Source organism: Mus pahari, chromosome X, assembly GCF_900095145.1.
Source record: "Mus pahari chromosome X, PAHARI_EIJ_v1.1, whole genome shotgun sequence".
Lineage (NCBI taxonomy): Eukaryota > Metazoa > Chordata > Mammalia > Rodentia > Muridae > Mus > Mus pahari.
This window is the reverse complement of record NC_034613.1, coordinates 30238750-30262212: the sequence shown is the minus strand read 5'-3', so window position 1 is coordinate 30262212 and position 23463 is coordinate 30238750. Positions and strand designations below refer to the sequence as shown.

The 23463-nt window shown below is 37.8% G+C and overlaps 1 protein-coding gene and 1 pseudogene across 3 annotated transcripts in view; one reads left to right on the top strand and one right to left on the bottom strand.

The window, feature by feature from the left end:
* Cul4b (cullin 4B) overlaps window positions 1-23463 on the top strand; it is a 101884-nt gene that overhangs the window by 75063 nt on the left and 3358 nt on the right. For both annotated transcript variants that reach the window (XM_021187809.2, XM_029533971.1), the window contains 16 exons: window positions 8178-8281; window positions 9072-9141; window positions 9758-9831; window positions 10703-10865; window positions 11027-11116; window positions 11409-11491; window positions 12204-12271; window positions 12705-12823; window positions 13415-13607; window positions 14692-14796; window positions 15432-15542; window positions 16258-16343; window positions 17652-17759; window positions 19142-19255; window positions 20449-20554; window positions 21387-21559. In XM_021187809.2, coding sequence (XP_021043468.1) covers window positions 8178-8281; window positions 9072-9141; window positions 9758-9831; window positions 10703-10865; window positions 11027-11116; window positions 11409-11491; window positions 12204-12271; window positions 12705-12823; window positions 13415-13607; window positions 14692-14796; window positions 15432-15542; window positions 16258-16343; window positions 17652-17759; window positions 19142-19255; window positions 20449-20554; window positions 21387-21559 — 1767 coding nt within the window. The remainder of the gene's footprint in view (window positions 1-8177; window positions 8282-9071; window positions 9142-9757; window positions 9832-10702; window positions 10866-11026; window positions 11117-11408; window positions 11492-12203; window positions 12272-12704; window positions 12824-13414; window positions 13608-14691; window positions 14797-15431; window positions 15543-16257; window positions 16344-17651; window positions 17760-19141; window positions 19256-20448; window positions 20555-21386; window positions 21560-23463) is intronic.
* LOC110313494 lies at window positions 761-1219 on the bottom strand (annotated as a pseudogene). The gene has a single exon (XR_003843010.1). The product of XR_003843010.1 is annotated as a 40S ribosomal protein S25 pseudogene (transcript).

The following is a 23463-nucleotide window of genomic DNA, read 5'->3' as shown; positions in this document are numbered from 1 at the left end:
TGGAGGTCAGAGGACAATTTATGGGAATCAGGTCTTTCTTTCCACCTTCTGGGTTCCAGGGATTGAACACAAGTTCTTAGGCTTGATAGCAAATGCCTTTACCTGCTGACCATCTCCCTCTTGTAAATAATGTAAAAAAATTGCGTGTATGGTTATGAAAGACAGAGGACAGAAGAAAGTGTGTGTGTGTGTGTGTGTGTGTGTGTGTGTGTGTGACAGCACACATGTGGAAGTCAGAGGACAGCTTGCAGAAATTGGCCTCTTTTTCTACCATGTATGTCAGGCACAGGATCAAACTCAGGTTGTCATGTTTGGTGCTAAGCACCTACTAATTCATTAGCCTTCTTGTTGGCCCTGCCTCATTCTTTTTTTTTTCTCTCAAGACTTGGTTTCTCTGTGTAACCCTGACTCTCCTGTAACTTACTATGTAGACCAGGCTGGCCTTGAAGTAACAGAGATAACTTACTGTGCGTGCCACCAAAGTGCTGGGATTAAAGATGTGCACCACCACCACCCTGTACCTGACTCAATTTTTTTAAATTGAAAAGAATTTGTACAAAGGAAGCTTTTTTAAAAAATTTATTTATTTATCTTATGTATATGAGTACACTGATGCTGCTTTCAGACACCCCAGAAGAGGGCATCAGATCTCACTACAGATGGTTGTGAGCCACCACATGGTTGCTGGGAATTGAACTCAGGACCGCTAGAAGAGCAGTGAGTTCTCTTAACCACGGAACCATCTCTCCAGCCTGACTCATTTTTTTTTTTGATTCAATAAAGTTTTATTTTCCCAAATGTACAGCTGATTGAACCTGTTCATGCATCTTCACCAGCAGCTGGGGCGTCTCCACCCTTTGTGTTTCTGGTGTAAATTACTTGGGCTCTGTGCTTTGAAACCAGCTTGATAAGTCCTTTACTGAGGAGCTCCTGCAGGGCTGCCCTGGCCAAGGAACCGCGAATCTTCAGTCTCTCCGAGACCACAGCCGGAGTAATAAGCTTATAGTTGGGAACTTCCTTACAGAGCTTGTCGTATGTCGCTTTGTCAAACAGGACAAGATTGTTCAACTTGTCCCGAACTTTGCCTTTGGACCACTTCTTCTTAGCCTTGCCGCCAGACTTATTGACTGGGTCTTTGTCCTTTTTGGCCGACTTTCCGGCATCTTTCTTCTTCTTGTCGTCTTTGGGCGGCATGGCGAAGCTCAGAGAGTCGTGTGGACCACTCCTGACTCATTTTTAATAGTAGTTTTGCACTTTTTTCCTTGAGCTTCTTCTGTTTCCTGGTCTACAGGATACACCTTACTCCAGAAATGAGCAATAGCTGTAGTCCAACACCTTAGTCTGAAGTTCATGTTTGTTTTTCCTGAATTAAAAGTGTTTTGTTGCCAGACAGTGGCGGCGCACACCTTTATTCCCAGTACTTGGGAGGCAGAGGCAGAGGCAGGCAGATTTCTGAGTTCAAGGCCAGCCTGGACTACAGAGCGAGTTCCAGGACAGCCAGGGCTACACAGAGAAGCCCTGTCTCAAAAAACCAAAAAAAGAAAAGAAAAAAAAGTGTTTTGTTGAAATGTTAAGGATAATGCCAAGAGCAGTTACTCGTTTAGACTTACTATTACCAAGAGAATTTTCCTCACTGTGGTTTTTACACAGCTAATTCAAGAAGTTGTTTTCCCTTACAGCATTAGCCATTTGGTATTTAAAAATACTTCTGATTAGAAATTGTTGGTTCGATATATCAACATTTGTAGTTTTTGTGTTTTTAGTTATATAGTGAGTTTATGACCAAATTCTGGAATAGGAGTTAAAGGATACATTTGGGATTTAATTTTGACTATTGCTGCTATTCTTTTTTTTTTTTAAGGTTTATTTATTGTTATATGTAAGTACACTGTAGCTGTCTTCAGACACACCAGAAGAGGGAGTCAGATCTCATTATGGATGGCTGTGAGCCACCATGTGGTTGCTGGGATTTGAACTCTGGGTCTTCGGAAGAGCAGTCAGTGCTCTTAACCACTGAGCCAACTCTCCAGCCCCATATTGCTGCTATTCTAATCTTTGACAAACAATAAATACTCTCAGCTTTAGTTTCCTCCTCTATAAAACAGGCAAATTAGTACCTGCCTTTCTTCCTTGCTAGGTTGCCAATAAAGAATGGAATAAGATGTTTGTAAAACAAAACACCTTAATGAAGCACTACGATACATAAATTAAGCTGATTAGTCACATTTTTTACAAACCATAGTCTAGCTCTTTTTATCTGTAATACATAAGATAGAAATCTCTGGTTTCTTTCTATTGCTGTGAAAATGAAATGCCTCAGTGTAGGTAGCACACAACAGTATTCAGGTGCTGCTGCAGTATACATGTCAGCTGGGGGTAATCCTAAACTGTTACTTATGGGTCAGTCCACTTCATTTGGTTCTTTGGGCCCAGTATAGGCGTACTTCCTGAAGAGTAACAAAAGTGGAAAGAATAAATTAGAGTACGAAAGGTCTTAAAAGAGCCTATGAGGTCTGCATACTATGTATGATAAATAACCTACAAAGCAGATCCGTTTTCTAGTATGTTTAACCACTGGTGAAACTCTTTAGAAGTATTTGTTCTTATCTCCACTCCTAAGCAGGAAAGTGAGTCTCAGAATTTAAATAACCCACTCCAAATTATTGGTTGAACAGGGAAGGTCAAACTAAAATGTTTGATTCTTACTTTAGTAGATTTTCCACTGCTGTTCTGTTTCACTAATAACAAACACCACAGCACCTTAAATACCCATTGTACAGCAGTGTTCAAAGCAGCTAAATTGTCTTACTTTAGGGAAAAAGAACTATGCGAATAGCTGCTATGTGTTTCCATTTGCGTGTGTAGTCTTTATTTGGGTGTGCTGGTGAACAGCCTGTGTAGTTGTGGTATTTGTATATTTCAAATTCATACCATACTGATTGTAACTATTAAGGAGCCCTATTTATGTACCTTAAGTATTTTCCCTGAGTTTTTGATTTGAAGATATCTTCCTTGCTATATTGATTGCGTTACTTCCTTTCATGTTTAAAGAATATATGTAACTTGTTTGTGTGTATTTTTGCTTTCTGGTATTTAAGGTGTACTTACTGTTGTTGAGTTATATTTCTTTGTCCTAAAGTCACAAGCGCCTAGTTATTATACTGGGACCTGCCTGTAATCTCAGCACTTTAGAGGCTGAGGAGTCAGAAGGATTTTGATTTCAAGGCCAGACTGGTTTATAAAGGGAGATCTCGTCTCAAAACAGATCTCAAAAGGATAAAGCCACAAGTGCCTATATTTTTCATAACCTTACTGCTTTTGTAAGCACATTTTAATGTTTTATGTTTTTAATTAATTAATTAATTTTTTTTTACTGGAGCTGTCTTCAGACACACCAGAAAAGGGCATCAGATCCCATTACATATGGTTGTGAACCACCGTGTGGTTGTAGGGAATTGAACTCAGGACCTTCCTTGGGAAGATCAGTCAGTGCTCTTAACCATGGAGCCATTTCTCCATCCCCTGTTTTATGTTTTTTAATTGTTTTGTAAATGTTCCTTGATCTATCTCAAAAAGATTATTTTGAGATAAATTTAATTTCTAAAAAAAGAGCATGACTCTGTTGCCATTGTGTTTTCAGTAAGCATATATTGTCTTTATTAGATTTTTTTTTTGAGACAGGGTTCCTTTATATAACCCTGACTGTCCTGGAATTCAGATATGATAATTAGAGTAGGTTGGCCTCAAATTTACCTCCCCAGTGCTGGGATTAAAGGTATGTATGTACCACCATACTCTACTGTCTTTTTTGTTTTGTTTTGTTTTGTTTTGTTTTTGAGACAGGGTTTCTCTGTGTAGTCCTGGCTGTCCTGGAACTCACTCTGTAGACCAGGCTGGCCTCGAACTCANAAATCCGCCTGCCTCTGCCTCCCGAGTGCTGGGATTAAAGGCATGTGCCACCACGCCCAGCATCTTTTTATTTTTTTAAGTTTATTTTTATTTTATTTCTGAGATGGGATCTCATTGTATATATCTAGCTGTCCTCAAACTCATGTAGACCAGGCTGGCCTTACTGAGATCGACCTGCCTCTGCCTTCCAAGCACTTGGATTACCATGTGCCTGTCCTACTGTCTTTTTGGTTTTTCAAGACAGGGTTTCTCTGTGTAGCCCTGGCTGTCCTGGAACTCACTCTGTAGACCAGGCTGGCCTCGAACTCAAAAATCCGCCTGCCTCTGCCTCCCAAGTGCTGGGATTAAAGACCTGCACCACCACACCCGACCCCTACTGTCTTTTTAAAAGTGTACTTTAATGATAATTGTTCCTGAGTTTTAAAATTTTCTTTAAGAACCTTGAAATCTTTGAGTGAGGGTATGCATCTCTCAGTACATAGATGATCATCAATTATAAAGTGTGATTACTTAAGCAGTCTGTTATAGCAGAACACTTAAAATTCTTAGCAATTTTGTTAACTAGTTATTAGTGTCTCAAAATTTAACTGCTGTCACCTGTTTGTGTTTGTTTTAAGATTTGTTTTAATTATAGTTTACATTTATATAAATATTAATATGTATATAATATATAATATATTTGGCTATTTTGTCTGTATGCTTATTTGTATATTACATGTGTACAGTGTCCTTAGACTCCAGAAGCAGGCATTAGATCCCCTTGCAACTGTAATTACAGATAGTAGTTAAGAGTCTTCTGAGTTCTCCAAATGGAACCTGGGTCCTCGGCAAGAACAAGTACATCTCTCCAGCCCTGTTTTGATTTTTGAAATTTGATTTTTTGAGATACTCAGGCTGTCATAGTAGAACTCTCATGGTCTTAAACTCATGAAAGTCTTCTTGTTTCAATGTAGGATTACAGGAATGAGAACCACACCTGACTTAACCCTACTGGTGACTTAAAAGATCATATTTTGTTACATATTTCTTTTTCTTTGAATGAATCATTAGTCACCTTAAATGAATCACTAATCATTTTTAAGATGTGTGGATACAAAATAAAGATCCTTGATACTTGATAACTTTTTATCTCATTGAAGCATTGTTTTCTTTTTTTTTTTAAGATTTATTTATTTATTCTATGTAAGTACACTGTAGCTGTCTGCAGACACACCAGAAGAGGGCATCAGATCTCATTGTAGATGGTTGTAAGCCACCATGTGGTTGCTGGGATTTGAACGCAGGACCTTTGGAAGAGCAGTCAGTGCTATTACCCTCTGAGCCATCTCACCAGCCCGAAGCATTGTTTTCTAAATGGTGTTGTGTGAGAAAACTTTTCCTGGGGAGCTGCAATAAATACATCTACTCACTCTAGATAAGGAAGCCACAATAGGCTAAAGTATAGGAAGTTGAGCTTGGTGAACCAGTGAGTTTTATTGGGGTTACTTACAGGTTTGTGTGGATGAGGGGTTACTTACAGGAGCAGCAATGTCTCAAAGACAGCTGTATCACTAAAGCTTGGGTGACAGGGCTCACAAAGCTGGGAACCTGGAAGAACTAAACTGCACAGCCTTCAGTTTGCACAACAGGTTGGAGCATGTCATTTCCAGGTGCCTCAGTTGCTCCAAACCCCTTCCAGGAAGTTGAGCTGGTATCAGAGCCTTTGTAGTTCAGTTTGTCTGAGAGTCTTTGCAGCTCAGCTTCCTTCTGTCTCGGGAGTTTTCAATGTTTACTGTGCACTCTGTCAGACTGGGGCCTAGTAAACTGGGTCAGTTTCAGGGACTTCCTGAAGTCCTTTTTCCTGTTTAATGAGCTTTCTCCAGGATGGAATAGAGGAAACTGAACAATGCAAAAATGATATAAAACAATTTTATGATTTTTTTTTCGCACAAGTTATTAGTGTTTTATGTATAATATATTGTCTTCCCTTTTTTACTAGATGTAAAACAAGATAATGAGATTTTATTGCTATATGTTACTGAATTTTTACAGTTGTTTCTTTTTTGGTGAGGGAGGATCTCACGCTGTATGGCCCAGGCTGTCCTTCAGAGTTGAGTGTTTCTGTCTCATGCTCCTGAATGTTGGGCTAACAAGAATATGTTACCATACATGGTTTCTTCTTTTTTAATGTTTAGAACTGGCCTGGAACTCAGTATGTGGATCAGCCTGGCCTAGAGTTCGTAGGGATTCACCTGCCTCTGCCTAACCCTTACTCCATATCCTTACCAGCATGAGCTGTCACTTGTTTTATTGAACTTGGCCAGTATGGTGTGCCACCACCACAACCAGGTCTCTTTTATAAATCTATTATTTATTTAATTTTTAATTGTGTTCTTCTGTGTATCATGGGGAAGAAGCCACATGCCATAGATGTTAGAGGACACCTTTATCAATTCATCAGTTGAGCTCGTGTCTTCAGGCCTGGCAAGTGCCTTTTTTCCCCAAGTCACCTCACCAGCCAGTTGTTTTCCTTTCTTTAAATATTAAAGTTTGAGAAATGAGTTGGATGGTGGTGATGCATGCCTTCAATCCCAGCATTTGAGGTGTGCAGAGATAGGTGGATATCTGGGAGTTTGAGGGCAACCCGGACTACAGAGTTCTAGGACAGCTAGGGCTACACAAAGAAACCTTATCTAAAACAAACAAAAAAGTTTTAAAAATAATACCTAATTTTGTTTAATAAGCCTATGACAAAAGTTCAGCACATTGTGGTAATTATTTTTCTTATTGTTTTTGTTAATGAAACATTTTCATTCCTTTTAGTATTTATATATACATACATTCATATACACACGTACATACATATTTTCAAACAAGTTGTTAGGGAGGGTTGTTTCGTGTTTTTGATGTGATGTGTGGGTTTTGCGGGGTAAGACCTGGGATTTGGAGGAGTAAGAGTTAAAAACTTGCTAAATGTTTGTATTTTATACCTGACTACCTTCAAAAGCTGTGTAAGAGCCTGCATTTACACCCTGTCTTTTAGGTTGCTAGGTTGTGAACTCAGGACCTCATGCATGCTAAGTAAACAGTGTTCACTTCCTGGAAGTGTTCACTCCTGTCTGCTAGCTAAGCATAGATGAGGCTATATGGAAAGTGCAGCTTCGCTTGCTTTCTTAGTATTCTCATTAGGACTCTATCCATTTCTCTCTGGGTCTTTGGCAGACTTGGAGACTTTTCCTAACTTCCCTCTCCTAAAGGATGTGGTAGGGAGCTTTATCTCTGATTATGACTGTAAAAATCTTAGCTCACACTATAAATAAACAAGTGCCCCCTTAGGCGTTTGTGACCTAGGCCCAGGTTCCATGGACTGTAAATGAACAGTCTTAGAGAACACTTGGTTTTCCTATTTCTCCATAGCTGTTAAATCTGATGGGTCTCTTCTCTCCTTTTAAGGACTGATGGTTTTCCTCCAGTGGAATAAGGAGATTTCTTTTTAAGTTTTTTTTGTTTTTGTTTTTTTTTTTTGTTTTTTTTNCCTGGAACTCACTTTGTAGACCAGGCTGGCCTCGAACTCAGAAATCCACCTGCCTCTGCCTCCCGAGTGCTGGGATTAAAGGCGTGCGCCACCATGCCAGGCAGTTTTTTTTTTTTTAATGTGATCACTGGACTTGCATTCTAGCAATGTGACTTCGAGCTGCATGTTGACAAAATTCCACTCAGACCAACAGAGTTTGGACTCCCCCAGTCCTTTTTAATGGGATTTTTGTCTTCTAATTGAGTTATAGTAGTTGTTTCTGGCCCATCTCATACATATAACAAGTGAAATTATTTTTAAATTTAATGGCATTCTGCTTATGAAAATTATTTGTAACAAGAAAGCTTTTGTATGTAATAGTTGCTCTGAATTGGATATCCTCACAGGGAAGAACTTCACATGATTCCCTTCAGCCTTTACCTTTAGTATAGCCAGCATAAACATACAAATGTGGTCTTTGTTTTTCACCTACAGTGCTCTATTTTGTTTAAGAGTGTGTGTGTGTGTGTGTGTGTGTGTGTGTGTGTGTGTGTGTGTGTGTATGTGACTAAAGTTTTCTAGGCTAGTCCAAAACTTCTAATGCTCCTGCATCAGCATCCTGGGTTGATGCCATGCTTTTGTTTTTTAAAATTGACAAATACTTTATTTTCAATGAGCTGATACAGTGTATAACAAAATAATGACTTCATGTGATAATTGAGACCCCTACCCCAACGCTATCCTGTACTAACAAATTACCTGTTTCATCTTGCAGGCTGTAGAAAATCTATGTTCTTATAAGATTTCTGCAAATTTGTATAAGCAACTGAGGCAGATATGTGAAGATCACATCAAAGCACAGATTCATCAGTTCAGAGAATATCCTTTTCAAAAGAAAATATCACATTTATTTATGTATGTGTTTTATGTATGTTCTACTTGTATGCCTGCATGAGAGAAGAAGGCATCAGAGAGAAGAGGGTAGTATTCTCCATTGCGAATGGTTGTGAGCCTCTATATGGTTGCTAGAAATTTAACCAAGGACCTCTGGAAGAACAGCCAGTACTCTTAACTGCTGAACCATCTCTACAGCCCCTCAAAACAAAGTATCTTAGTTTTTCTCATTACCTATCACTGCTTAGTTCAGTTTGAAATGGAATGCCTGTGTTGGTAGATTTATTTTTGTCCTCTTATCTCTAAAGGAAAGAACAAAATTTTGAAACTTTTCAATGTCAATTAGAGTCAAAATCTACATGTATGGTATTTATATAAGTAAAAATTTCCTGTCATTAACCTGTCCTGGCAGATTTCCATTTGAGAAAAATCTCAAGTAGAAAACATAATGCTCAGTTATGTTTAAGAGTAGTTTTAAAGGTAGGTTAAGGGGGATCAAATTTGGTTCTGCAGTTTACAAAAAGAATTATGTTAATAATTTGTAGTTAATATCAGTATATGGGATATTCTATATTTAAGACAACTACATTTTAAAATCTCCTTGCTGGGCATGGTGGTGCACGCCTTTAATTCCAGCACTTGGGAAGCAGGCAGGCGGATTTCTGAGTTCGAGGCCAGCCTGGTCTACAAAGTGAGTTCCAGGACAGCCAGGGCTACACAGAGAAACCCTGTCTTGAAAAACCTAAAAAAAAAATCTCCTTAACATCTGTCTCATGGATTCATTGGATAGTGTTCTTTTTCTCAAAAAGATCGATAGATGCTGGCAAAACCACTGTAGGCAAATGGTAAGTCAGCAGTAGCACTACATACTTCATTTCAGAAACATTCAGGTGGTAGAATGTTTTGATAGCTTTCTTGGAGGAACTGGGATATAGCTGAGTGGTAAAGTCTGGAATTTATTCTTTATATTAATGCAAATAGATATCCTGAAATACACATTCCACCTCCTAAATGCCATGGGTACAAGATAGCTTTACCCCCTAGCACTGCTGCTAAGGGAGACTAAGTGTGCCTTGGATTCCCTCTTTTTTTTTTTCCTGAGACAAGATCACATTCTGTAGTACAGGCTGGCCTGAAATTCAAGATCTTTCTGTCTTAGCCTCTTGAGTTCTGGGATTATAGGCATGCACTCCATGCCTACATCCAGTTTTTCTTTTCAGTTAAGTAGCAAAGATGTCAGAGGACCATCTTAATTCTCTGTTCTCTAGAAACCACAAGGATTAATAGAATAGTTTAAAGATAAATATATGGGACATCTCAGATAGATGTATTTATATGTAAGTTGGATCCTAGTAGTCTATTTAATGTAAAATCTTCCAAATTCTCATTTTATTAAGAGCTAATACTAAAGATTCAAATTTACAAAAATTGCTTGATTTTTTTTTTCTTTTTATTTGACAGATAATGATCAGGAGTATTTTTTTGTTTCTGGATAGAACTTATGTTCTTCAGAATTCAATGCTACCCTCCATTTGGTAAGGATGCCAGAAGATTATTATGAAAAATTTTGTTACATATCATAGTCTTAATTATAACAAAAGAGAACAAGCTGTACTCAGAATATTCTCCTAAAAATTCCCATTTGGATCCTAGCATTTTGGGGGGGTTTGTTTTGTTTTGCCTACTCTTAATATAGCAGATAGCTAACTTTCCCTCATAGTGTATGAAGAATTTTCTTAATTATGAAGATTTTAAAGTTTACTATAGAATTTCTGTGCCTGAATCTTACAGCTGCTGATCACTAACGTTTTTCTCTTTTATTTTTCTTGTTACTTTATGCATAGTCTTGTTTGTTTATAAAAGTAAGATAGCATAATGTCTTGGTCCTTCAGCAGGTGTTTAGCATACTTTAATAATGAGGAGGGGAGCTGAGAGAGTAGTAGAGGCAGAGAGAGAGAGTAGAGAAGTAGAGGCTGCACGTGGAGTGAGAGGGGGAGAAGGGTGGTGGGGAGGGGGAGAAGGGGTGAGGGGACAGAGTGGGAGCAAGAAGGCAAGAGCAAGAGCCTGATTTTAGAGTTTTGAAGCCATTTATGAATGACCAAATAAGCTGCTCAATGCCAGTATAGTGGAAAGTATTTCATCTTTGAACTAATTTTATTTCTAATTTCGCTAATAGGAAATAAGACACTGAAACCTAGTTATGGAAGAAGCCAGGAATTCAGCTTCAGTTCTCATTTAAGACAAAATGGGTTTTCTATATGCTTTAATAATGTTATTCAAAATTAAATGTGGATTTTATTTTTTATAATTACTACTTCAAAGTCTGAGGACCCAGACTTTGATAAGTCAGCCTGTGTACATGTGGTATTGCCAATTCAGATGACACTTTTTTGTTTTTAATTTTAGGGACATGGGATTAGAGTTATTTAGGGCTCATATTATAAGTGATCAAAAAGTACAGACAAAAACAATTGATGGCATCCTTCTGTTGATTGAGAGAGAACGGAATGGTGAAGCAATTGATAGAAGTTTACTTCGAAGCCTTTTAAGTATGCTCTCTGATTTGCAAGTAAGTTGCACTTACCACTCACTGTGCTACCTACAGATCTGATTACTATTCATAGTTTGTCTGAAATCCATGGAGTGTTGTTCAAGTAGAGTTCTGATGGAAGTCATTCAGTAAATAGTTAATGAATAAGCAAATACTTCTGGTTTTTTTCCCCTTTCTAGATTTACCAAGATTCTTTTGAACAGCAATTTTTGCAAGAAACTAATCGGCTTTACGCAGCCGAAGGTCAGAAGTTAATGCAGGAGAGAGAGGTATTTTAAAATGTTTAATGAATCCACTGTCTCTTACAATAGACATTGTAGAACACAAACATCCCTTTGTATTTATATTCCCAACATTGTAATGCTCTTCTCTCACTTAGGTGCTCCTTTCTCTTCTCTCTCCTTAAAGGCCAGAATTCTGGATCATAAACTCTACCTCTAATTTTACATATGATTCTACCCTGTCACATTTGATAGGGCTCTTCCCTGGATCTTTTGGACTTGACATTTTCTGAATGATTTAAGGGGAGGAAAACAATAATATAAAAAACTATCTTTGTAGGTTCCTGAGTATCTTCATCATGTTAATAAACGCCTAGAAGAAGAAGCTGACAGACTTATTACTTACTTAGATCAGACCACCCAGTAAGTATTACATGCTCAGCCTAATAGTCTTAAATCTGTCGATAAAACACTTTAGGCATCTTAAACTTGTAGTAATTTTCAGGTATGATTTAGTCTTTAGCAGTTGTTTTTATAATGTGAACTTCAAGTTATTATCTTCCCTGGCTAATTAGATTTAATCAAGGATTTGATTATTGGTTTGGTGTATGTTTAGTGTGTAATTTTAAAATAGTATTAGAGGTTGATGGGATCTTGAAAACTTGTTGTTTTTGAGTCAGAGTTTCACTAAAACCCAACTTGCCCTGGAACTCGTGGTCCTCCATGTCAGGCTCCCAAGTTCTGGGATTATAGGCATGCATCACCATGCCCGGCTTTTAAAATCCTTAGACTGATTAAAATTCAGGGAGTGGGTGTTCAGAGAGAAACTGCTTCTGTACTTTCTAAATCTCAGCAACCAAGTGGTTTAATTAAGTAGCATAGATAGCTGTTTCACCTTCTTAGTAAAAAGGAAGAAAACTTGGGAAAAATACTAGGCTTAGCAAGACCATGGAGATCATTACTTTGAGCAAATTCTGAAATACATTATTTTTTCTTCCTTTAGGTATAATGTAAAATATTTTGACACATGGCATAGAAGTGGCAAAATTAATGCAAAATGACTTTTTTGCTTTGTTCTTTCTAGAGGCTTTAAATTTTCAAGGTCAAATCTCAATTCTGGTTTTTCCCCTTTTAGGAAATCACTAATTGCTTCTGTTGAAAAACAACTTCTAGGTGAACACTTAACAGCAATTCTTCAGAAAGGTAACTTGTAATTTGTAAATAAGAGGTTACTCGGGCTGGAGAAATGGCTCAGTAGTTAAGGGTACTTGTTGCTTTTGCAGAGGGCTCAAATTTAATTCCCAGCACCCACATGGAGCTCACAGCCAGTAGCAATTGCAGTTTCAGGGGATGTAATATTCTTCTTCCATCCTCTATATACAATAGGCATGCACACAGTGCACATACATACAGGAAAAACACTAATGCATGTTGTTGTTTTTTTCTTAGCATGTAGAGCCAAGAACTTCTAAACATTAATGATATTACAGCATACTCTGCATTTTACTCACATAAATTCTAGTTATAGTTCAGATCAGTATCACAATAGTAATTTCAGCTTAACATTTTATTGAAATGTATGGCAATTTTATTTACTTTTTGATTCTCATTTTAATACCAAAATATCTCAAACCAGGTTTAAATAGCCTCCTTGATGAAAACCGAATTCAAGATTTGTGTCTCCTGTATCAGCTCTTCAGTAGAGTTCGCGGGGGCGTTCAGGTTCTCTTGCAGCAGTGGATTGAGTATATCAAGGTAGTAACAGTTTGCTTGCTCACTTTTCTCCTCTTTCGTAATCTACTTACCAAGAGTATCAGAGCACGTCTTGTTAGATGGGAATTTTTCTAAAAAGTGAAAAAAATTGAAACGTCATCCTGAGAATGGTGGCTGTGTGGCATATCAGCAATAGAACGTGAGTGATACTTGATGGGATTTCTAGCTCTAAGACTTTAACCCAGGGAATATGGGAAGTTGTTTGAGTTCTGAAGCCATTTGGTTAAGATAAAGTGTAGGATCTGTTCTTACAAGTTTGAACCATAAATCCTTCCTTCTCCTCCCTCCCTCTACTTCCCTCCCTGACCACGTTGCTATTTTTAAAAGTACAGATCTGACTTCCTTAACAATGAAATAAAGCTCCTGGAATCTTAATAGGATATCGTATATCCAGTGATAACTTGGTATTTTTGTTTATAAGTGAGTATTATCTGTTTAGGTTTTTCATTTCCTTCACTGACAGCTGTACCTTTTATAATTGTTAAGTACATGTGCCAACTTAGAATATGACTTGGTGAATATTTTCCCTATAGAAAAATCAATTACTATAAATTATACTATTTTCATTTTCAGGCTTTTGGAAGTACCATTGTTATTAATCCTGAAAAAGATAAAACTATGGTTCAAGAATTATTAGACTTTAAAGATAAAGTTGACCATATAATTGATACCTGCTTTCTGAAAAATGAAAAATTTATCAATGCCATGAAAGAAGCATTTGAAACATTCATTAATAAAAGACCAAATAAGCCAGCTGAACTAATAGGTATGTTTCACAGTCTTTTCTGGGTGTGTATTATTCTTTTACTGATCAACTCTGAGGTAATATATTGTACCCATTCCTGGTTTGTTTGATGTTGTTTAGCCAGTAATACTAAGTCTGAGAAGTGTCTCTAAGGATCTGGATGTGAGAAAGAGTCTGTCAAGCTGAACAGCGTCTCATAGTCTTTATGGCGAGCATGATAGAAAGTCTGTGGGGTAAAGCATTGGACCCCGTTTACTTTAGTGAGTAAGCTGACTCTCTGCCTTCCAAGCTTGCTGGGATTTAGACATGGGACAGCATGCTGTTGTCTAAAGTTTCCAATTATAGCTCCAGGAAAAGGGCAGCATGAAATTCCAATACAAATGAATAAAAAGTCTAGGATGACAATAAATCTAATGAGACAGGCTCACTGAGTATACAGGTGTGTTGCAGTGTTTCTCAAGCAAGGTTCCCACACGCACACATGATGTTAGTATATATGCCCCAAAAAACTAGGTCATCTGAAAGGATGGAGTTGGATTTGGTTAAAGTCTAATTTTATTTAAATTTAAACATTTTATAAATTTTGCTTTCTGCTCTGTTTCTGATTTATTCAAATACAAAACTAATGTTTAATAATACTGACCATTTGTGTAAATTAGAAACTTTAGAGAGTACCTGTGTTTTCTGGTGACTTTGTTTACACAGGGCTACTTGGAGCCTCCACCATGCGCTGTCTCTACTTCATTTTAAGCTTTTTCTTTTTCTCTTTTCTTTGCTTTTTAACTCTGAAAGTGAGGGTTTGAACCCAGAGTCCTGCACATGGTAGGGAGAAACTCTACTACGGTGCTCTCTATATAGCCCTTCCGTATTATACTGGAAAGTATACTCAGTCTGGAGTCTGATTCATTGCGTTTAGGTTGTAGTATTTATTAGCCCTGTGACATTGACAAGGTGACTTGATCTCCCTTTTGTTGGCCATAAAATGCATGTACATATAGCAGAAATACTGAAAGAGTTAGTATTTTATAGTCCTGTTTGGGTATATGTAGTGGACAGTACCTTTCAGATCCTGTGGTCACTAAACTACAGTTTTTCTCCATTTTAGCTAAGTATGTGGATTCAAAACTTCGTGCGGGCAACAAGGAAGCTACAGATGAAGAGCTTGAGAAAATGTTGGATAAAATAATGATTATATTCAGATTTATCTATGGTAAGTGTTGATTACTGCTTTCACGTTTTTCTTTTAAAATAAAGCACGAGGAGCCAGGCATAGTGATAGAGACCTGCAATCCAGAATTCAGGAGGCTGAGGCAGTGTTGGTGTGTTGGTCACATAGTATCAGCCCAGCTAGGGCAACATATCAAGGCCCTGTCTCAAAACAAACAGAAAACAAAACAAAAAAAGCACTCCTATAGGAACCAAAAACTTTTATATAACCAGGAGAGACTTTGGAAACTACAGGTTCTATTTTATTTATTGCATATTTTAGATCATTAAGACCAGTTGAGGAATGTAACTAAATTGCCTTATATTTTGACCTTTCCACAATTAAGAACCTGGGATTTTACTGCTTGTTTTAATCTCTTTGAGTTTTGGTGCTATTAGAACCAATGTATTAGGTTGGTTTTTTTTCCTGAAAAATAGTTAATACAGTCTTAACTTTTTTTATAGTAAAGAACTTTTGAAATGTCTGGCACAGACATGGACCTCCAGTGTTCTTGAATTTAATAAACTTGGATAAAATGTATAAAATTAAATAACTTGTGTTGTAATAAGCTTTTTAAAGCCATTTTCTTACAGCTTTACTTGGCATATCATGAATGTTATTTTCTTTATTTAATACAGGTAAAGATGTTTTTGAGGCCTTCTATAAGAAAGATTTAGCCAAACGCCTATTAGTTGGCAAGAGTGCATCAGTAGATGCTGAAAAATCAATGCTGTCCAAACTGAAACACGGTATGTTTGCTAGTCTTTCTTAATTATCAGGTATTTTTTTTAATATTTGAGGGAAGTTATGGCTTAATTATACTCTTTTCATTGATTGCTTTGGTTGATCATTTTATATACACATGAAAACATAAATTGAAGGGGTGGGGAGGATGGCTCAGAGGGTAAGAGGCACAAGCATGAGGACCTGAGTTTGATCCCTAACACCCATGTAAAAAAAATCCTGTGTATATGTATGACTCCAGTAGCTCGGGGCAGGGTAGAGGTAGGGAACAGGAGAATCTCTGAGGATAAGTGGACACCAGCCTAGCTCTGTGCTCAATGATAGACCCTCTTTCAAAGGACTAAGGTCCATTCTGGTAGAGCAGTACAGCCAGTGACCTCCATACCTGTGCACACTTACTCCAACACACACACACACATATTAAGTGAGGATGAGGGTGCTAGCCTCTTGCTGATAGCCACAATTATTGGCTTGTTTTAAAGATAAAGAATTATTCTTTTGTTTATTAGTATAAAAATTCCCAACTATCCTATACCTGGATTAAAGAGTTTACCTCTGAATTACTAGGGCACGCTGAGAGGTAAGACTTTTCTTTTTATTCTTACAAGTGGCTACAGATCATATTTTATGTCCACGTTAAGTTTTGTGTTTTATTTTCTGATTTAAAGTTTTTGTTTGTTGTATGACCTCGAAATATAAATATGTAATCATCTTTAACAGAATGTGGAGCTGCTTTTACCAGCAAGCTTGAAGGAATGTTCAAAGACATGGAGCTTTCTAAAGATATCATGATTCAGTTTAAACAGGTTGGTTAAACTCTTGCTTAATCCCTTAAACTTAAGGATACTTATGTCCTTGCGGCAGTTTGTATTGAAGAAGATAATAGAAGCGTGCGCGCGCGCGCACACACACATACACATACACATTCATACAACAAATACTTAATGGCAACTTAAGTATTAGTACAGTATAGAGAAAAGATCATCAATGAATTTTAATTATATTTACCCTACTTCAGGATTTAGTCATAATTATCATACAGAATAAGACAGAACCATAAGTAAAATGTATTAGACTAAAGTTAGTATTAGAAGAATTATACTTAGATAGTAAGAGAGGGACCTTTTTAGTCAGTTGGAGGATTTGCATGTTCAGAGCTTGTAATGGGGATAGAGGTGAGGTGATCAAGGACAGGGGTGGTATATGCTGTTTACGATGAGAAATTGGATCTATAGTTTTGGAGACCTAAATAGAAGGTTGTTTTAAAGTATTGTAAAATCATAAGCAACCAGATGTAGTTTGTGTAACTAGTCCCAGCTGCTTGGAATGCTGAAATAATATGTGGGAAATATAAGTGAGACCCTGTCTCAAACAGCAGTGGCAGTAATGACTAGGCAATAGTGATGACAGTAGTTTACTCCTCAAGGGTTCAGTAATGACTTCTTGACTACTATATTGAAGGTGCTCAATGGAACCAAAAGACTCAAAGTTCAGTATTAGTAGGATCATGGAGCTTACAGTAGCCACAGAATGGGATTCATTTGCCTTGCCCTTTCCCCTTCTTTTCCTTTCCCACTTCAGGTCACCATCTTCAAACAGGGAATGGAGCATTTGAAAAACCAGAGACTTGGGATGGCTGGTGGGTTGAGGAATGGGAGTTACGACAAAGTGTTTCAATCCATGTAGGGTCTGATCTCTAAACGCGGGATTAAAGGTGGCATTGAGGGGAAAAATGGAGAAGAGATGCTACAAGAGCCCAATTGTGTGTGAGAGGTTGAGTTGTTAATACCTAGGATGTTTTCTTGAGATTTTTTTATGCTACTCTATCAAAATGGCCACCTGGGTACTACATTTTGTGTAGCCTTCAAGTCTTTTTTGTTTTTGTTTTTGTTTTCTAGACAGGGTTTCTCTGTATAGCCCTGGCTGTCCTGGAACTCACTCTGTAGACCAGGCTGGCCTTGAACTCACAGAAATCCACCTGACTCTGCCTCCCGAGTGCTGGGATTAAAGGCGTGCACCACCACGCCAGGCGAAAAAGGGAATTCTTAATTTAGTCATTATTTTGGTATGACATATGTACTTTCATAATCTTGGTATATGTATTGATCTTATAGTATATGCAGAACCAGAATGTACCCGGCAATATTGAACTAACTGTTAATATCCTGACAATGGGTTACTGGCCAACATATGTGCCTATGGAAGTCCATTTGCCACCAGAGGTAAGATAAATTGTTTCAGAACCAAGCTATAGACATAGAAATCACATTTTTTCCTGCTTTTCATTTGAAAATATGTGACTTTTAAAGGCTTATGTCAACAAATATAACAACAAAATATGAGTGTTAATATTTTATTCTTGGGGCTGGTGAGATGGCTCATTGGGTAAGAGCACCCGACTGCTCATCCAAAGGTCCGGAGTTCAAATCCCAGCAACCACGTGGTGGCTCACAACCATCTGTAACAATATCTGACGCCCTCTTCTGGAGTGTCTGAAGACAGCTACAGTGTACTTACATATAAATAAATAAATAAATAAATAAATAAATAAATAAATAAATAAATAAACTTTAAAAAAATATTTTATTCTTTTAGTTCATTTTTCAACTAGATTTCTAAATTGAGTGCTATTTTCCCTAATTATTCTATTTCTTAGCTTATGGCCCCTTAGTCTTTCCAGCTGTGAAAAAAATCTTGCCCATATTCCACCTGAAGGCAGGATTGGTAGATGTGATTGATGAATGCATGAGTATCCCTTCATGCCTTGGAAACTGTCCTACTCAGGACCAAAACCTAGAATGTTGGAATAAAGAAAGATACTGAGTCTATGGAAAGAGTCATGGGTACCTAGAGAGTAGATTTCCCTCAATAAGGGAAGAAGATGGTGAAGAGGAAGAGAAAGGGCAAAGCTTCAACTATAGAAAAGGCTCACACTTAGCAGATGGTAAAAAGAGGAACCTGTAAAAGAAATGTGGGCAGAAGCAGCAGTGAGAGAAGGGAGGAGTTGGAATAGTATAGAAGCCGGAGTCACCACTGCCCGGCCAGAGGACAATTTTATGGAGTCCATTATTCTCTGCATCCACCTTTAAATGACGTGCTGGTTAGTTTCGTTGTTGTTGTTGTTGTTGACTTGGCACAATCTCAAGTCACCTAGGAAGTGGGGGCCCCAATGGATAAAAATTGGCTCTATCAGACCGGCTTGTAGGAATTTTTGTGGAGTATTTTCTTAATGTGTCTGTGGGAGGGTGAAGGAATGATTAAATAACAGGGCAGAGAAACTCAAAGAGTGTAAAGCTCACCAAGCACTGTTACATGGGTAATTAGATTTTAACCTTACCTTAAAGGGGTTGATACCTACTGGAGATAGTCAAGAAAACTATCAAAAGCTATTCCATATGGGGCTAAAGTATTGAGGTAGCCTGGGTTGAAGGCACTTGCCACCAAGCTTGACCTCCTAGTTCAACCCCCCGAACCCACTGTCCTCTGACCTTCATTAGCATACGATGGCATACACACCCCACTTCATTCAATAAGTACTTTTTAAAAAATAGTGCTAAAAGTAGCATTGCATATGCAGTGTAAACATTTATTTTATTTGCTTTAGATGGTGAAGCTTCAGGAAATTTTCAAGACATTTTACTTAGGCAAGCACAGTGGCAGGAAACTCCAGTGGCAGTCAACCCTGGGACACTGTGTGCTAAAAGCTGAATTTAAAGAGGTAAGTGTATTTTTCCAAATCTTTACTGCTATCTTCATCTTTAATATGGCTTATCCCTTGGTTTGAAGGTTCAACTTGCTGTTTTATAAGTGTGTCCTTGACACCGGTGTAGCAACAGTGGTAGGTAATTACAGCTTTGTGTATATATATTTTTTAAAGATGTATTTATTTATTTTATGAGTACACTGCCATTCTTTTTGTTTGTTTGTTTGGTTTTTCGAGATAGGGTTTCTCTGTGTAGCCCTGGCTGTCCTGGAACTCACTCTGTAGACCAGGCTGGCCTCGAACTCAGAAATTCACCTGCCTCTGCCTCCCAAGTGCTGGGATTAAAGGCGTGCGCCACCACGCCCGGCTTGCCGTTCTTTTCAGACATGCCAGAAGAGGGCATCAGATGCCATTACAGACCATTGTGAGCCACCATGTGGTTGCTGGGAATTGAACTCAGGACCTCTGGAAGAGCAATCAGTGCTCTTAACCGCTGAGCCATCTCTCCAGCCCGCTTTGTCTATATTTTAAGATGGTTACCTTTTCTTTTTTTTTTTTTTTTTTAAATACGCCGGTGCACGCCTTTATTTATGTTAAATTTAAAGATTTATTTATTTATTATATGTAAGTACACTGTAGCTGTCTTCAGACACTCCAGAAGAGGGAGTCAAATCTTGTTGCGGAAAAAAAAATCTGCATCTGTTCATGAATGATCTGCATCAAGTCAAAAATACTTGAAAGTAGGGCATAGTGACACACAGGACTATAATCCTACCACTTGGGAGATAGAGGCAGGAAGGAGTTCAAGGACATATTTGACTACAAAGGAAGTCTAGCTTGGGCTGTGGGAAACCCTGTCTCAAAAAGTACATTCAGAATAGTAATTTCTTGCTGCTTATGGTAATGATACACATGATACATCGGGCTGACTTATTTTCATTACTTTGTTCTGTTTTAATAAGGATTATAGAAGACATATTAATAGGCCATCCTTCATCCCGTTTTCTGTAGACTCAAACCTAAATCTTGCACTACACATTATACTGCCATCTAATGCAGCACTTTGGATAGTGTTAATCATCTGGGCTTAACTCACAAATTAAAAATTGTTTTCCTATAGGAGATTATTACTTGATTTATTTTTCATGTGTTTTAAAAAACAGGCAAAAAAAAAAAAAACCCCAACAAAACTGCTTTTTCTCCAACAGGGCAAAAAAGAACTTCAGGTCTCTCTTTTTCAAACCCTGGTGCTGCTAATGTTTAATGAAGGAGAAGAGTTCAGTTTAGAAGAGATCAAGCATGCTACTGGGATAGGTTTGTATTGTGTTTGTCCAGTAGCAAGCAGTTGTAGTTCTCTAGTCTGTGTAGTCGCTGTGATCAGAGCTCTGAACATAAAAGGAAATGATCCTCTCCTCTGTACTTAAAAAAAAATTTGTTTCTTTGTATGTAGCCTGTGAGTATATGTATACCACACGTGTGCAGGGATCTGTGGGGTCTAGAAGGGGGCATTGCATCTCCTGGAACTTGAGTTAGGTGTTTGTGAGTCACCGTGTTAGGTGCTGGGAACTGACCTCTACTCCTCTGAAAGACCAGACACCACTCTTACAGGTGAGATGTCTCTCTAGCCCCTCCTCTGTATTGGCATTGATAGAACTAGCCACCTGGAATGTGAGAAGGTTCTAGTCTAGAAGCTATGAAGATAATTCTGACATAAACACCTAAAGGAGACTTCTGGTAGAATGTTTCTAACAGCAATGGAATTACTATACAGCACAGTGAAGGAGAATAAAGACTTAGAAGATGATTCTAGGCTTTTCATAGGATTGGGTTAGTATTACCATCATTAGCAATGGTGCAGAAGGTTAATGGAGAATATCAACAAACTCAAATGATATTAAAATAGCCAAGTTGAGTATCCTTTTAGTGATTGACTTGAGAGAAGGGAAATGTTTTGGTAGTTGTCTGCATGGATGATAATATATGCTTTTAGAACACAAGTAGGAAAGAAAATGTTACTGGATAGCACAAAGAGCAGGTGTTGTTAACAGAGGGAAAACAAAGCAGTTTAGTGTTGGAGTTAGAGTGACATTGAATGTGGTGCTCATGCTAATAAACTACAACCAAATAACCATTATTTCTTCTTCAGAGGATGGAGAATTAAGAAGAACACTGCAGTCACTAGCCTGTGGCAAAGCTAGAGTTCTGGCTAAAAATCCGAAGGGCAAAGATATCGAAGATGGTGACAAATTCATTTGTAATGATGATTTCAAACACAAACTATTCAGGATAAAGATCAATCAAATCCAGATGAAAGAAACGGTAAACCTTTTGCTTTCTCCAAGTCCTAAAATATTGGGTTAAATGTATTTATAGTAGAAATTTACAGATTAAAAAGTTATGCTTGAGTGTTTTAGCTGCATGTATGTTTGTGCACTGCATCAGGGCTGGGGCCCACATGTAAGAAGGGGGCATTGGATCCATTGCAGCTGAAGTTACAAATGATTGTGAACAGCCAAATGGATGCTTGGAATCTAACTCATGTCCTCTTTAGCTGCTAAGCCATCTTTCCAGCTTCAAAATTTACAGTTTATTTTCTCAATGTTACCATTTCATGTAACATTTTCTGTGCCTGTATCTGGCCTAATATATTTCAGTATTTGATTTTTTTGTCAAAAAGTAAACATAATATGGTTCACAGTCAACATAGTTATTCAGTTGTATTTTGTTTTGCTTGCTTGGGTTTTTCTTGCATTGCTAGGGATGGGAATGCAGGACCATGTGTGTTCTTCCATTGAGTTACTTCCTTATCCCATCAGTGTCATTTTGATTTGTTTTTCTTATTACTTTAATTTCCCTACATGTAGTGTTCTTTGCTCATATTCAGTTCCTCTCTGTCCTGTACCACCATCACTTGCTGGTGTCCTTTCTCCCAAATTGTTGTCTTGCTTTAACATGTCTGTCTCTTGCACGAGCACACATGCACACATAATGCATATATAATTAAACCTAGATTTTACTTATGAGAGAAATTTCCTTTCTCCTTCAATACTCATTTCTACTTTAATGTCGTGTGTGTGTGTGTGTGTGTATGTGTGTATTTAAATCTGGATTCCACATGTCAATATGTAGTATTTGTATGGCTTATTTTGCCTTACAGGATCTCCATTATCATTCATTATCCTACAGAGTACATCATTTTATTTCTTACAGCTGAATAAACTTCTGTAGTAATCATTCATCTATTGATGGTTATCTAGAATGGTTGTATATCTTTATTCTTTTTTTAAATAAGAGTCTCATTCCTGTAATCTCAGTGATAGGAAATGGAAGTCAAAGTAAAGTAGATCCTTGGAGGCTCGTGGACCCTGCAGGTAGCCTGGCTATAGAACAAAGTTCCAAGCTGATAAAGAGACCATGAGTCAAACAGAAAATGAAAGAAAGGTACCTGAGCTCCAATGCCCAAGGTTGCCCTCTCATGTCCCCAACCACACCCATATAATAGGCATACCCTCCCCCACACACACATCAAAAAAATTAACAGACTGCTAAATAGTTATATAATCTTGAACATACCTAAATCTTAATCTCTATGATCTTTTCCTTAAAGAGACTTCATGAGGGATGGAGAGATGGCTTAGCAAGATTAAGAGCAGTGCCTCCTGTTCAGAGAAACCAGGTTCCCAGTACCCACATGGCAGCTCACAACTAATTGTAACTTCAGTTCTAGAAGATCTCTTACACATACAGACATATATGCAAGCAAAAGACTGGTGCACGTGAAATAGAAATAAACATTTTTAAAAAGAATTTATGGAAGTAAATTTTTGGATCAGTGGGTATAAACATTTTAAATTTTAGGGAAGGCCAGTAGACAACCTCCAGTGTTATTCCTTTGGAGCTATCTACCTTGTTTCTTTACATGGTCTCTTACTTGCTTAGAATTCACTAATTAGGCTAGCAGGGTGTTCATCAGTTACTGGGTATCTTGTTTTTACATGAGTTCACAAAAATCTAAATTTGAAAAATAGATCTTGCCAGGCAGTGGTGGCACACACCTTTAATCCCAGCACTTGGGAGGCAGAGGCAGGCGGATTTCTGAGTTCGAGGCCAGTCTGGTCTCCAGAGTGAGTTCCAGGCTAATAGTATTTGTCCTTGATTTTTAATGAATATAAGAATTTCTAGCTGGGAGGGGTGGCACACACCTTTAATCCCAGCACTTGGGA